The sequence below is a fragment of the Aotus nancymaae genome, unplaced genomic scaffold, assembly GCF_030222135.1.
Source record: "Aotus nancymaae isolate 86718 unplaced genomic scaffold, 86718_ANA_hifiasm-v0.15.2.pri h1tg000010l, whole genome shotgun sequence".
In the NCBI taxonomy this organism is placed as follows: domain Eukaryota; kingdom Metazoa; phylum Chordata; class Mammalia; order Primates; family Aotidae; genus Aotus; species Aotus nancymaae.
Window position 1 is genome coordinate 41,464,097 of NW_026988421.1, and position 15,826 is coordinate 41,479,922.

The window sequence follows — 15,826 nt, forward strand, 5'->3', positions numbered from 1 at the left end:
CAGATCTCCTCCCAGAATGGAGATAGCAAATAAAATCTACTCCAAATCTCTCCTCCAGTAGAGTTTTATGACCCTGAGGGAGATGGAAGACTATTTTTTTCCTGTGTAGGCATTTTCACAAACTTTCTTTTCTTTTCTTTTTTTTAAATTTTTATTTATTTATTTATTGTTTTTAGACAGAATCTTGCTCCATCACCAGGCTCCAGGCTGGAGTGCTGTGGCGCGATCTCTGCTTACTGCAACCTCTGCCTCCTGGATTCAAGCAATTCTCCTGCCTCAGCCTCCTGAGTAGCTGGGACTACAGGCACACGCCACCACGCCCAGCTAATTTTTGTATTTTTAGTAGAGACGGGGTTTCACCATGTTGGCCAGGATGGTCTTGATCTCTTGACCTCGTGATCTGCCCGCCTCGGCCTCCCAAAGTGCTGGGATTACAGGCATTTCACAAACTTTCTTATCGCCTGTTTGTTCTCCTGCAAATGCATTTATCTTTTCAAAAAGTCATTTGTTTCCCATAAGTGCCTTTATCCCATCACCTATTACAATGCTATATAAGCCCCAAATTCTAACCACCTATTTGAGTTACTCATCAGCAAACTCTCCCACATGTATGCATGTTGCATGAATGAATATACTCTGTAATTTTCTCCTGTTAATCTGTCTTTTGTTAGTCCGATTCACAGGACCTGGTGACTAAACATAAAGAAGGTAGAAGAAAGATTTTTCCCCCTCCGCTGCATATCATATTTCTACCTGTGCTATGTTTATGAAGATAATAGACTTTATCCTCCCTCAAGAACATATTTCATTTCCTGGGAAAACAATATTACTCTCGTTGAGAATGTATGAGTTAAAATACAAAAAACAACCCCATATTAATGGTCAAGGAAGAAAGATACAGTGTCTAGGAAGTTTAGAAGGTCAAAATCCTGGTAGCAGCAATTCAGACACACATGCAAACCTGTTGATATTTCATGGGTTATTTACCACAAGGGCTCTTTGGAATTTCATGCCTGGAATAGAAATAAGCAGGCAGCTCTGGCCCCAAAAATGCCCATCAAAAGATGAGCGCAGCTATTGAAAGAGTAAGATTAGGAGCATTATTCATTATACACCCTTGTTAATTTTATGTGAAGAATTACCAGAATCTCAAAAGCAAATACATTTAAATATAAGTGAAAAACTGCACCTGTAGCCAGATGAAATGTGAAATTTACCATTGTGCTATTTCCTCTCTAGGCTTTTCTGTTGGAAAAATCAAAAATTGCCTTTTCCTAAGTGGCCCTGGATCCCCAGATTTTGAATCACTTATTGGAATGCTTATTCCAATGCAGGTTCCCACGTTCTCACCTAGAGATTCTGATTCATTACTTCTCATGTCAGTTGGAGGTGGAGATTTACATTTTAGTAAGCCCCCAAGTTATTCTTTTATTCTTTCCAAGATGGAGTCTCGCTCTGTCACCTAGGCTGGAGTGCAGTGGCTCGATATCAGCTCATTGCAGTCTCTACCTCCTGGGTTCAAGGAATTCTCCTGCCTCAGCCTCCCAAGTAGCTACCACGCCTGGCTAATTTTTGTATTTTTAGTAGCGATGGGTTTTCACCATGTTGGCCAGGCTGGTCTCAAACTCCTAACCTCATGATCTACCCACCTCAGCCTCCCAAAGTGCCAGGATTACAGGCGTGAGCTACCGTGCCTGGCCCCCCAAATTATTCTTAGGCACATTACACAGTGATGAAGAGGATGACACTAATGACAAGGGTAGAGAAAATACATAGAGGGATTACTGTGTGCCAGACACCAAGAGTTCTTGCTTATCTCAAGGAAAAGGAAATCCCAGGAAATTCGTCTAACACTGGATTTCTTCAGAGCTTTGGAAAGGCTCAAGACACTTATAATTTGATTTAAGAAATAAAGATGTATGATGTCTCTTATATACTAAATGTCAGTCAAATTTCTATCAGTTTTATTAGTCTTTTTAAACACTGCATCATACACCTGCCTCAAAACATAATTGTGGGGGTGAGAAATGTAAAATGGGGAGGAGAAAAGAGGCTAAGAACATGGGAAAAAACCTTCTATATAATAGTATGCTAAATGCCTTATAAAATTGTTGGTCATGAATGAAGTTTTAGTCATAGTTTTTAAGTCTTTTAGATGCTCTATTCTTAGTTCTTTCAAAGAGATTTTAAAATCGACAGGATAGAACGTTTTATTTCAGGTTGGTGAATGGGTTCTGTTCATTGTTTTGGTGGATTTGTGAATGATAGAGGAAAATGATGTTTTGATTTGATAATGAGGTACATGATACTATTTCTTTGGAGATCTGCCTTATTTCATAATAAATGGTTGGTTGCAAAAAAAAAAAAAAAAACCATAATAAATGGTTGGTGTTATCAAGAAGTGGGGAGGTAGGTTGGCTTTTAGAGAGGATGGATAGGCATCTGGTCAACCTAAAGGCTGACTCCCATGACCTTAACAACAATTTAATTTAAAAAGACAAGCAAACCTCCTTTCTCCAACACAGTCTAAATAACCCTTTATTACATATTATAAAAAGGATAAAACAAATAAACAGACAAAACCCTGTGAAAATGTGAGACTACATTTCATAGACTCAGGGTGGAATGTGATGCATGAATATTAAGGTCCTGCGAGGGAGTTGAGATACAGCATCTCATCTTCAACCTGAAAAGGCACATGGAGTAAGAAAAACTATGTAGTGCAAAGTTTAAAGTAGGCAGCACCCTTCGTCTTAGGTCAAAGTAGTAGACTTATACCCTAAAGAGTATAGGTTGTCTCATACTGTAAAACTGGTTTTACTGCAAAATTCCTTAGTCACTGGAGGAGTAATGGACAGTTTGCAGAAGCAGGTGACTGTCTCTGGAAACAGCCATGCACTACAACAGGATTTCTCAATAAGGATTTATAGGGAATAGAGCTATTTCTTATTCTATTTTTACCAAGAAATATAAACTCCCTTGTCTTGGATAAATTAAGTTATCTCAAAAATTAAGAAACACAAATCACAACATTGATGACTATGGGACCTTGATCATGAGATGTACTCTTGGTGTTCTGATTAAAGCATATGATGATAACTAATGCTGCAAGTACATGGTAGAGGATGACAAAGAAATAGAACACACCATGAAATTAAGTGTTGCATAAGTGCTAAACAATTAAGTGACATATTAAATTTAAACTTACAATGCCAATATTTTTATTTTAAGGGCTGACTGATGCCATTTCCTCCTACATTATCATAAGTTTCTTATTTACTGGAAAGTTCAAAATTGATTCCAAATTTTACAAGATTTATTGAATCTTGGGAGAGTTAAAATAAATTAAACTAGAGACCAGGCCTGAAGAATCCCTGAGCGCACAAAGTCAGTTAGGTCTCATAGGTGACCTCGACCTTGCTTGATTTGCAAACATAAGCAAAACTTAACTTGGGCTAGTTCTTTTAAATCTCTATATTAAAGAAAAAGAAAGCCTAAAGTTAGCTAATCAGAAGTCACCAGCTAACATATGACTAGAGACTTTCCAGCAGAATGAACCAAGTAAGACAACTGCGTTACTTTTATCAGTCAAATATTTCCTTTGCTTTACTTCCATGTTCATCTTTGTTTCCCTTGCACTTCCTCCAAAGAGCCCCCAAACCACTTCTGGTTTGATGCTGCCTAATTCATGAATTGTTATTTGTTCAAATCAACTCTTGAGAGTTTTATTGTGCCTCAGTTTGCCTTTTAAAAGGAGTAAAGACCCTATGTTATTGTAAAGCAATAATTACTGCAATTTAGCCTCTGACCCCTGTACTTAATTTAAAGTTAACATAAAAAATCAAAAAGCCTCCACAGGTAAGAGAATAATAGAAAAAGATAGCAGGGGTCCAATGCATAAAACTCAGAACATAAACATCCTGATTAACAAATGTACTTATTTGATTAAGTAGCAACTGTCGACATTAAAAGGTATAAAAAAAAGTCCTCGAGTTAGTTAAAGAAGAAATAACTCTGTACAACCAAGGACTTTATAAAGTTGTAGAGGGAAAAAATAACTTTGATGAGGTTTTCCAACTCTTCTATTTCTCACACTGAGGATTATTAATCTACATGCTAATGACCCTCAAAATCTTAATATCTCATGTAGTCCTACTCCAAAACTCCACAATCATATAAGCTTTCTATTGACATCTCCACTTAGTGTGCTACAAATATGTTCCTGAAATAAAATTTGTGCAAACCTGACCTAATCTTCTGTTTCCAGCCTTTCCCTAATCTTGCTTTTCCAGAGTTTTCTGTGAAAGATAAAAATCTACCAAATTTCCCAAGCCAGATAAATGCATATTATCCTTGTTCTGCATTCCCATGTGTCTTAAATGGTAATTCCTGTTATTTCTAGCTTCTAAACATCTCCATAGTACTACATCAGTCCAATTTAAGTAAAGAAAATAACCTAGTTATTTAAACAGAAAGAATTTAATGTTAGGAATTGGTTAAGTAAATATTGGAAGACTGAGAAGTAGAAAGAAAGAATACTAAGGTATCACAGAGATAGAATTACAGGAGCAGCTACCACCCCTTGGACTGAGGGAAGAGAGCGAGGTTGGGGTTCTTAAAACTTAGGAGAGAAAAGGGCCTTGAAATTCTGGGCCCCAGGCCTTGAGGAGGGGCTACTTCCTGATAGCTGCTGGTACCTCAGAATCACAAAGGAGGAGTTGCATGAATTGGTTCAGGGAGAGAAACAGTTAGTGCTGGGAATCCCGGAAATGTATACGTAGGCTGGTTCTAGGAATGTGGAAAATAAGCTTGATCAGTTGCTTTTTCTAGGATGAAGAGCTATTGGTGAGATTAGGCCGATAGGATTGCAAGCCCACAGAAATGAGTAGGTCTCTTTCTCCCTCTTTAGCATTGTAATCTCACCTGGAGTGCTCCTTATGAAAATAGACCATGTTCCATGAAAGAGTCATATATGTAAAGCAATCTCCAAACAAGAAAGCAGCCAAGAAACCAAAGAACAAGACAGACAAAATCAGTTTATTGATAAAGGGTAATTTATTGGGGGAACTTGCAGACAGAAGTGTGGTCTGTAGCAGCAAGACAGGTAGATCTCCACACCATTACTTCCCAGACCCAGGGCTCATATAGCATAAGGTGACACATACTCTATAGAGACAATTAAAGACAACCCACCAGAACAGGCAAGAGTGCTATGTGCATCATAACCTATCATTTGTGTGATAACATCAAGGTTGCTTTAGTCTAAAGTTAGGATTTATAGTGAGTACGTGTTCTTACATTAAGGACAGTAAATAAAGTAGGAAGCAGAAGGCACTTATTAGACGCAGGTTAATCAGAAATGAACATGGTGGATTAGCATCCAAGATGAAGTTACTTTTGTCTCCACAGAGCAGTAGGGAAAAAAAGCAGCTTGCAGGATGCCAGGGTAGGCATTGAAGAACCAAACATAGAAAAATGTGTTTGATGCTAGGAGGTAGCCTAATAACTCATAGTTGGCAAAGTCTGTTATTCTGCCTCCTAAACTCTAGAGTTGATCCTATTCTCTCTATCCGCACTGCTGCTCTTCCGCCACAGGTAGCTATTATCATGCAGCTGACCTAATGCAATAGCCTCCTAACTACTTGCTATTTCTTCTTTCCTGCCTCAGATACGCTCTTTATACAACAGCTGGAGTGAACTTAATATATAAATTAAATTCTGATCACAATACTCCTCTACTTAAATGTCTCCAATGGGAGCCAATTTTACATTAAGTAGCTAGTCAGACGTGAGCAGAGTGGGAGAGGGTTTCCCCCACCCACCAGGAAAGTCAGGTGAACACCAGGTGGTGGTAAGGAGGTTGTTAACTGTCTCTCTAAAATAATAATTGAGGGCCAGGTGTGTGGCTCATGCCTGGAATCTCAGCACTTTAGGAGGTCGAAGTGGGCAGATCACCTGAGGTCAGGAACTCGAGACGAGCCTGGCCAACATGGCGAAACCCCTTCTCTATTAAAAATACAAAAATACAGGTGGCAGGCGCCTGTAATCCCAGCGACTCTGTAGGCTGAGGCAGGAGAATCACTTGAACCTGGGAGGCAGAGGTTGCAATGAGCTGCAATTGCACCACTGCACTCCAGCCTGGGCAATAGAGCAAGACTCCATCTCAATGAAAATAAAAGTAAATAATAATAAAATAATAACTGGTCACAGCCAGTGCCAAGGAAAGACACTCTCCCAATAGATAAAAGGAACCTGAAGCTGGTGATCAGCAGCTTCCTGGTAAGATCTCAGGAGTTAAGCATGTGGGCTCAAGCATTCACACTAAGAGGCAAAATGGCTAAGTTTAACTGCTATATTCCCTCCTAGGGACATTCAGCTGGCAAGGAAAGACTGCTTCAAGTGAGCATGTATACAACTCCATTAAACACACTGTGCATATTCCCCTTCCAAATCCTGGTGGGCCACTGCACATGTAGACAGCCCAGCAAAGGGAAGAATCAGGGGAGAAGGAATGCAGGACCCTGGAAGTATGCCAACATATTAAAGTCAAACTGTGCACTTGTCTTTCAAGTTGCCCACTTGGCCCTCTTCCAAATGTGTTTGACTTTTAAATTCCTGCTCTAAAGCCTTTTAATAAACTGGAGCTCCTGCTCTAAAACTTTCCTCGGTTTCTTCTTCCATCGTATGGACCTCAGTCGAATTCTTTCTTCTGAGGAGGCAAGAACTGAGTTTGCTGTGGATCCATACAGATTCATTGCTGACTGGTAACGTATTTTGGTGCCGTATGACTCAGATAACTTCCACTGCTAAGGTCGATGTTGGACAGTGTTAGTCAATGTTCAAGGATCAATATATCAGCATAAAACCAAGCTTCTGTGGACTACACTCCCTTGTTATGCTCTACTGAACCCCTCTTGGGGGGACGTCTTTGGGATATACCTTACAAGAGACTCATTCCTCATACACAATTGGCTGCTGGTCAGTGGAGGTTGGCTGCATCTACAGCCAGCATCAAAGGATGCCACTAATGTTAAGGATTCAGTGTTTGATTCAGATGTTCTTTCTTTCTTTTATTTTTATTTTTTTATTATACTTTAAGCTCTGGGGTACATTCTTGACAGAAGACATTTATTTGAGAAAGTTGTTTTCTGAAACTTCTTTTCTTTATCTGTCTTTGTAATTACAGGCTCAAATTGCCAGAGGAAGAACCCTAAACACTTACAAATATATCTGCTTATCCAATCTCATTCTGACAGTATATCACCATATTCCAATTTGATGGTATAGTTTACCAAGTCCTCTTTTTTCACCTTTAATTCTTTTGGCTTAGACTAGAGTTTCTCTACCTTAGCACTGTTCTGAGCTGGATAATTGTTTGCTCTGAGAGGCTGTCCTGTGCACTGCAGGATGATTAGCAGCATCCCTGGCCACTGTCCCCCCACATTATAGTGCCATGTGCCCACTCCTACTTGTGACCACCATAAATGTCTCCAGACATTGTCAAATGTCTTTAGTTTCCAATAAAACAATGTTTCTGTTAAGCAATGTATTTTTTAGTGCAAGTATGTCCCATATGACATTTAAGAAATTTATCTGAAATTCAAATTTAACTGAAGATCTTATCTTTTTAGTTGCTAAATCTGCAGTCCATCGAGGGGCAAGATCACCCATCGAGACTCAATAGCCTAGAATGAAATCCAAGTGTTTTACCAATTGCAATGAGTCCACTGCTTTTCTCATTGGTTTGTTTTTTTGAGCCAATCCTACATTATTTGCAATTACATTAAGTATTGTTCCTTTAGAACCAGATGTTGTCAAGAGATGCAGAATCTAATGAGATGAGTTCTAGTCCTGATAGAAAATTTAAAAAACATTTAGAGCTCAGTCAGGGAAGAAGAAGCTTGAAGAAGTAAGTTAGCAGCAACCTTAGCAGAGAAGTAATGACAGTGAAGAGTTCTGTCCACATAAATTAGTTGAAAGAGCTTACAAAATAGGCTACCAGAGGTTACCAAATATTGCATAACAGAGTGAAGTACCCAATGGATGTACCATTAATGTTTTTCTAAGTCAATGGGAAGACACTTAAATGTCTTAAGAGACTACAGAAATACAAAATCAAACCAAGCCAAAGAGGAAGTCAGCTGCAATCTTAGTGGGTATTGCAGACTTCCCTCTCCTCCAACGGAAGACTTAGCTAATTCTTAAACCCCAGGGAGGCTGGCCTCGATGCCAACTGCACAGTAAAACATGAAATCTTTGAAATAACTATAAAAATAGTTCAATATATTCGCCAGTGGAGTACGAAGAATTTCCCTGAATATTTATAAGCACAGGCCTAGCATCCTGGTCACTAGTTTCTGGCCACTAAGGAATCACAACTGATTGGGAAAATCACATCAATTTGTTTGAGATAGTTGAACTATTTCTTCCATGATATTATTGAGCAAATAGGCTTGCTGTCCCATGCTCACAGAAGACAATATCTGGATACTGAGTTTTGAGGAAAGAAAAGTTTTGTTGCAAGACTGGCCAGCAAGGAGACAAGAGGTGAGTTCAAATCTGTCTCCCTGATTTGGAATCCTGAGCAAATGTATGGGCTCAGAGGGCAAGGGCAAGGGTTTAGGAATGTTGGCTTGTCAGGGACTGATTAAAGGGCTTCAAATTTGACCATTTAAGGTAAACTGTATTGAGGCAGATTTTAGCCCTGGATCTTCTGGGCCAATGAACCCTTAGCTTCTGTAAAAGTTCCTGCATTCAGGTTCCAGTCATGTCCTCATCTTTTTGGTTCCCAGAGAGGGATCATTGCTTGTAGGTGCTGTTAGAGGCAAACGCATTTTTATTGTGCATGCCTGGGCAAAATGACTTACAGTTTTTGGCTCTGTTACAAAGTAACTTGACATTTGTTATCAACAAAGTAGGCCCTGTTTGGGCTGGTCCCATGATTATAATGGGTGTGTGGACAGTTGGGTGTTTTAATTCTGGGAAAGTTTGATGTGATTGTATTCAGTTCAGAGAAAATGTGTGAATAATTGTTATGATATGTGGTATATAAAAAGTTTACCATGTTTAAGACATTTGGCATACTGGCATGTTTGATAAATTGATGATGCAATTTAAAATGCAAAACAGTGTAACTGATTTTAGACTTATGATTTTTAAATTGAATATTATAAAGTAATTTGGCTAGCTAAATGTGTGAATAGTATCGTAAGATTTAAGACAACTTAAGATTTATTATGTTAGTAAATTTATTAGTTTACAAAACTGCATAAATAGCTGGAAAAGTGTTATTTGTTAGGCTGAGAATTTTGAAGACTATTTTTCAAGTTCTTTGCTCGACACATATGGCTCTCACAAGTAAGTTTGTTGGTCTCTAGCCTTTTTCAATGGTCACTGAAAACCAGATTTTGATTAGGAAATGTCTGAAATACAGTACCTTGGTTTGAACCCTGAGTCCTTCCTGCCAACGTAAGAACTTTTCTTCCTCCCTTAACTTTGCTTCCTTCTTTCCTGCATGTTACCACTGGAAGAGCAAATATGACTCAGAAACCTGCTCCTCAGGGTTGTAACATTAGATGATACAGGCTTGGATCATTACACATGATACCAGTGCCTTTGTTTCATTGGGCTGGGCTCTCTGGAAGGTGTGCTGCTGCCTGAGCTGCTAGAAAAGCACTCACAGGTATTTGCTAGAAAAGCATTCCTGGAGCTTGCCACCAGCTGGGACTTCTAGGGACCTTCCTCTCAGCCAGGAAGGATTTTGATATTCAATAGAAATACCTCTGGAAGATTCAAGGAGCTGTAGAGGTGAAGTAAACCTGTGAAGGACCAGCATGGGAATCCTATACTCTGAGGTATGTCACCTTTCTGATAGCAGAGTTCCAAAGATGTTAAAAATTGCTCATGCTTTTCAAATGCAATTTTCTATCCCTGTTAGTATATATATATTTTTTTGTCTGTTCACTTCCCTGGGGGAGCATTAGCTCAGAAAAATAAAGTCCTATGTGTTATTCTTTGTGATATTCTTAGTAGTTTAAGATAAATTATTTTATAATTCTAAAATGTTAGCTAGATCTAAGTTGAGACAGGCATGATACACATTTCATAGTGTCCAGATGTTTGCAGGGATAATTGGGACAAAATTGAGTTTGAGTTGTGCTTTTCTCATGATAAACACTCAGAGAAAAAGAGAAAATTTTACCCAACTGGATTTTCTAAATATCTAAAAGATTGGCTGCCTCTTTTATGGAACCACATGACCAGAGTACCACCTTTCAGCTTGGTATTTGAAGGGAAATTCGCCTTTAGTAATTATTAGTAAAGACTATCACTATGTAGAAGAGAAATAATAACAATATATTTTGATATTTTGATTATTTCCTTTTCACATCTTTTGGATAGAAAAGTACTTTTACTTCTATTGGAAGAAACTTATTAGAATCAAATGGATTTTTAATAATGTTTCAAGAAAGTACAAGCAAATAATGTTGAAACAAGAGTACAAGAGGCGTAATGATATCATTATACATAATTTACTCCCTCTCCTCTCTGACACAATTAACTGGTTAATCTGCATTTCATTGCAGGTGCTCAGGGAACCTCCTTGGATAGGTTTGATCTTCTAGTATTAAAGGCAGTTTGCTTGCAGTTATTTCTAACGCCGTGTGTGTGTATATCTCTGTGTGTACAAATGTACTGTTTGGTTTATAACTCTAGGTATATCTTGCTCAGTGATTTTAGTCTCATGAAGAAATCATATATACGAAAATGACACAGCATGTAGTGTTCTAAAATGCTACTCTGGTAACTCTCAAACTTTAGGTTGCCCAAGTGTCAGGGAGAGAAATTTGTTTGAAATGCAATATCAAGGGATTCCAACCCAGAGGGTCCGTTTCACTCAGTCTGCAGTAGGGTACAGAAGTTTACTTTTAAAAAGGAGCATCCCAGGTGGTTCTGACACAGGGGTGCTCTGTTTACCACCATCCCGAGAAAGAAAGACTACCACAGGCCAGTGGTTTTCCCATTTTAATGTGCATACAGATCTTCTGAAGGTCTTGTTTAAATGCAGATTCTTGGTCTGTAAATCTGGGTGGGACCTAAGATTCTGCATTTTGGTTACTTTTTCAGATTGCATATGGAAATTATATGTGATTTGGAAAGAAGAAAAAAAAAGTTCAGTCTCCTCCTCAGGTATTTTGATGTAGAAAGTCTGAAGTAGGACCCTTCATCTATAATTTTAAAGAGGTTGAGAAACTCTTTAAAATTAAATAGAAATCTCTTAATATCTCTTAAATATTTAAACATAGCCTACTCATTTGTTACATACCTTTTGCTCTGTATTTCCTAAGGATAAAGACTGTGTGAGCTACTCATTCAGAACAAGAAAAAAGCCTGTTGTATCCCTGGTCCTATGTTGTCTGGAAGAATCTATATTTAAAAAATCTTCCCCCACTTTGAGTGTTGGAAGCTCCTCTAGGTTGGGGACATAGGATTATCATTTTTCCTTAGAGCTTTGCAGTGCTGATAGTTATGTAATATATATTTTTAAGAAAGAAGGAGAGAATGAGGGAGGATCTCAGAGAGTTGGTCTTGAAATCTGCACTAGAGGATAAGCTTAGAGCTCAGGCAGAGGCCCTAATTTTGAATAAGTAACTCCAACTGTGTAAGGTGGACGTTTAAACAAGTCTGATTCATTTAAATCCTTATCAAAGATACTTGTTCGTATTATTTATAATAGTAACAAACATTTATTTTGGACTTTTAATATATCAGGCTCTATTTTAAGCACTTCATATGTATTAATTCATTTAATACAGCAATCTTGTAAGAGTCATTTTTAGTATCCTTATTTTACAAATGAAGAAACTCAGGAAAAGGCAGTCCCTAGCTCAGAGTTGCACAGTTGAAAAGTGCTTATTGGCTGGAGATTAGTGGCTAGGATATAGGTCCTGTGTTTACTCATTCAAGAGATTCTTCTTATATCACTGCTTACCTACTAAATTCTTTTACTACTTATTATTTTAACAGAAATGTCATGCTCCGTAGGAGAGTTGGTCTTAAGCACTCTGCTGTTCTGCCAGTGTTCTTCTCACTAGGATAGTGCCCTTTTCCCTTAGTGGAAAGAAAGGGTAAACTAAATCCAGGTCCAATGAGATACATTCTACTCCTACCTTGTAACAGAGAACTGTTGCATTGCGAAGTCGTACAAAAATTGGAAAGAAGAAAAATGCTGAGAACTTTAAAGAGTTCAGGAGCTAACACTTTGGAGACTTAAAGAATCTTTTATAGACTTTCGATCCTGTCAGCTGCAGACACAGGCCCCAAAAAGTGTTTCTTGAAAATCATATCTTAAATGATGTAGCCCTTTAAATGTTGGAAAGATCTCATTATAATCCTTTGGTGATGGATATGTTTTTCAGAGAAGCTGATGGTACTATAGAAAATGAAAATATAGTTCAAAAACAGAAAGATTGTCTTGAAATATACAATGGCTAGAGAGAGATTTAGGTCAAGCAAGTTTTATTGGAAAAGCTGGTACAGTTAAGGAGGAGAACTCAGGAGCTACAGGAATAGAGATGTGACTAATTGAATGACCATTGGACTGAAAGTCAGGAAAACCTGTATTTTAGTCCTGATTGTGCCAGGAACTTTGTGGGATTTGTGGGAAGTTATTTAATCTCTCTGAGTCACAGTTTTAATATCATAAAACAAGAGAGCTGAATGAGATATGACTTAACACTTAACACTGTGTCATTCCGTGATATGAGAAAGGCAAGGCAGAGACAGTGGAGAAAAATTGCATTCTCACCATCTTCCCGGCTCTCTCCATCTACTTTGTTTGTGTATGAACGCCTAGCAGGTTTTTGGTATTCAACAACATATGCAAGAAGAGCATCAGGTGTTTCTATCCCAACTGGCTTCCTAATTCTTTCCTTGGATAATTGAAAGTAATTTTATAAATTATAATGTTATGATGTCACAACAGTTCAGAGAGAAAATGATAACTTTCGCATATGGAAAGAAACCAGGATTGAAAATTTATACATATTTATTTATTTATTCATTCGTCTATCCATTTGTTTAATCAATCATATTTAATGAGTACGTACTATATTTCAGGCATCTGCTAGTTTCTGGCATGTACATATTGGGATCCCTAATCTGAAAATTTAAGTGGAAGTGCTCAAAAACCCCAAGTATTTGAGCACCAACATAACACAGTAGAAAATTTCCTATTTGACCTCATGTGATGGTCACAGTCAAAATGCAGGTGCACGACACACAGTTTATTCAGCATTAACAAGAGAAAAAAGACTTTCCCAGCCCCTTTCAGCTGTGATATGTTTTTTTGATACACACACAGATTTCTCCATGAAAACAAGTCCACAAAGGGTAAAAAAAAAAAAAAAAAAAAAAATGGCACCTGTGCAGAATTAATGAGCTTACAGCAGATTTGCAGCTCTACCTCCATGGGCCAAGATTTATGTGCATTTGTCTGTGTGTGTGTGTGTGTGTGTGTTTTCTTATTCTCTACTCTGTGATATAAATATACTGTTGAAAATATCAAAAAGGTCTGCAGATACTTATGGGTAACAGTGATAAGAAAGAAAGGAAGCATTTATGTATACTTATAACACAGAAAGTCAAGTTTTGGATAAATTGGACAGTAGTATAATGTCTTATGGAAGATGTAAAATGTCTTATATGTCTTATATGTAAAATGTCTTATAAAAGAGTATGGTGTTGAGGCCCAGCACAGTGGCTCATGCCTGTAATCCCAGCACTTTGGGAGGCCAAGCTGGGCGGATCATCTGAGGTCAGAAGTTTGAGACCAGCCTGGCCAACAAGGTGAAACCCTGTTTCGACTAAAAATAGAAAAATTAGCTGGGCCTAGAGGCACATGCCTGTAATCCTAGCTACTTGGAAGGCTGAGGCAGGAGAATGGCTTGAATCCAGGAGGCAGAGGTTGTAGTGAGCTGAGATTGCACCACCGCACTCTATCTTGGAGCTCCATCTCAAAAAAGAAACAATAAAAACAGAGTATGGTGTTAAAATGACCAGCCTAAATGACTCAAAGAAACAGAAGGATGAACTGTTGAAGTCCCATGCTGAAGCTAATGAAAAATTAAAAAAGCACTCCACAAAGCTAAATATGAAGATCTCAATTGCGTATTGAAAAACTGGATCTATCAGCATTACAAAGAACACATGTCATCTAATGATATGCTGATCATAAAACAAGCAAAGATCTATCACCATGAACTGAAAATTTAAAAGAACTGTACATATACATAGTTCTTTGGCATAAATTTAAGAAAAAACATGGCATGAAAATTTTCAAATATTTGTAGTGACGAAATATCTGCTGATCAGAAAGCAGCAGATAAATTTATTGATGAGTTTGCCAAGATCATCACTGATAAAAATCTCACACTAGATCAAGTCTTTAGTGCTGATGAAACATCACTCTTTTGGTATTGTAGCCTCAGAAAGACACTGCCTTCAGCTGATGAGACAGGCCCTGCAGGAAACCAGGATACCAAAAACAGGATAATTGTGCCGGGATGTGCTAATGCAGTGGGCACGCACAAAAGTAAACCTGCTGTAATAGGCAAAAGCTTGAATTCTTAGCATTTTCAAAGAGTGAATTTCTTACTAGTCCATTATTATGCTAACAGAAGGCATGGGTCACCAGGGACATCTTTTCTGATTGTTTTCATAAACATTTTATACCAGTGGCTTACGCTCACTACAGGGAAGCTGGACTGGATGAAGGCTGCAAGATTTTGTTATTCCTTAACAACTTTTCTGCTTATTCTCCAGCTAAAATTCTCATCAAAAGTAATGCTTATGCCATGTGCTTTTCCCCAAATGTGACTTTATTAATTTGACCATGTGAGAAGGGTATCCTTAGATCAATGAAGAGTAAATATAAAAACATTTTCTTAAACAGCATGTTACCAACAGTAAACATAGATGTGGGTGTTTTGCATAAAGACTGTTGTATATGCTGTTGCCAATGCTTGTAATGCAATAACTAAAGACAGTTGTGCACGCCTGGGATAACCTCTGTCCTGAGACTATGTTCAGTGAGGATAATGAACAAAGTAGTGACTTTGAATGATTCTGTATGTCAAGTGAGAAAAAAACAGATGTCTGACCTCCATACATATGCAAAAAATATACCTTCAGAGTCCATCAGTAAGTTGGAAGAAGTTGCTATTGAAGAAATTTTTAACACTGATAATGAGGCTTGAGTTGCTCATTTATTAAGCAATGGTGAAATAGCAGCAATGGTTCTGAATCAAGGTGATTATGATAATAGTGATAATAAGGATGATGGTTAACACTATAAAGAGGTTGTCATGGATCAGATCATGTAGGTCTTGTAGGCCAACATGAGAAATTTAGATTTCATGCAAAACACAATGGAAAGCACTTAAAGGATCTTAAGAAGAGGAACAATATGATGATTAGTGTTTAAAAAGTAGCATGGGAGAATAAAGTAGAGAGATGCCAGAGGAGAAGATGGATCCTGGAAGGAAGCTGTTACAGTAGTTTATGGATTGATAATGATCATTGCATTAGACTAATGCATGAATTTTAGATAAAATTTTAACTGAAAGATTTCCTGGTTTGTAAGTTGGCAGTGAAGGAATGTAAGAAATTAAAGTTGATACTCAGGATTCTGTCTTAGGCCAGTCAGTGGATGGCAGTGCTGATGATGTTGGCTTTGCCAACAGTACCAAGATCATATCATGCTTAAAACAAGATGGGATGAGGTCTATCAGCAACTACAGGACTTCCCATTTCTATAGATGCAAAT

At 37.9% G+C, this 15,826-nt stretch overlaps 1 protein-coding gene across 4 annotated transcripts in view; it reads left to right on the forward strand.

The window, feature by feature from the left end:
- The first annotated feature begins 8,193 nt into the window (after nt 1–8,193).
- Nucleotides 8,194–15,826, forward strand: part of ANKRD22 (ankyrin repeat domain 22) — a 221,210-nt gene continuing 213,577 nt past the window's right edge. Inside the window, exon 1 of one of the 4 annotated variants that reach the window (XM_064374126.1) lies at nt 8,194–8,547. In XM_064374126.1, coding sequence (XP_064230196.1) covers nt 8,464–8,547 — 84 coding nt within the window. In that variant the 5' untranslated portion in view covers nt 8,194–8,463. Of the gene's footprint in view, nt 8,548–9,325; nt 9,855–15,826 lie in introns of those variants that run through there. The other 3 variants (XM_012454727.3, XM_064374127.1, XM_012454728.2) reach the window with 3 other exon arrangements.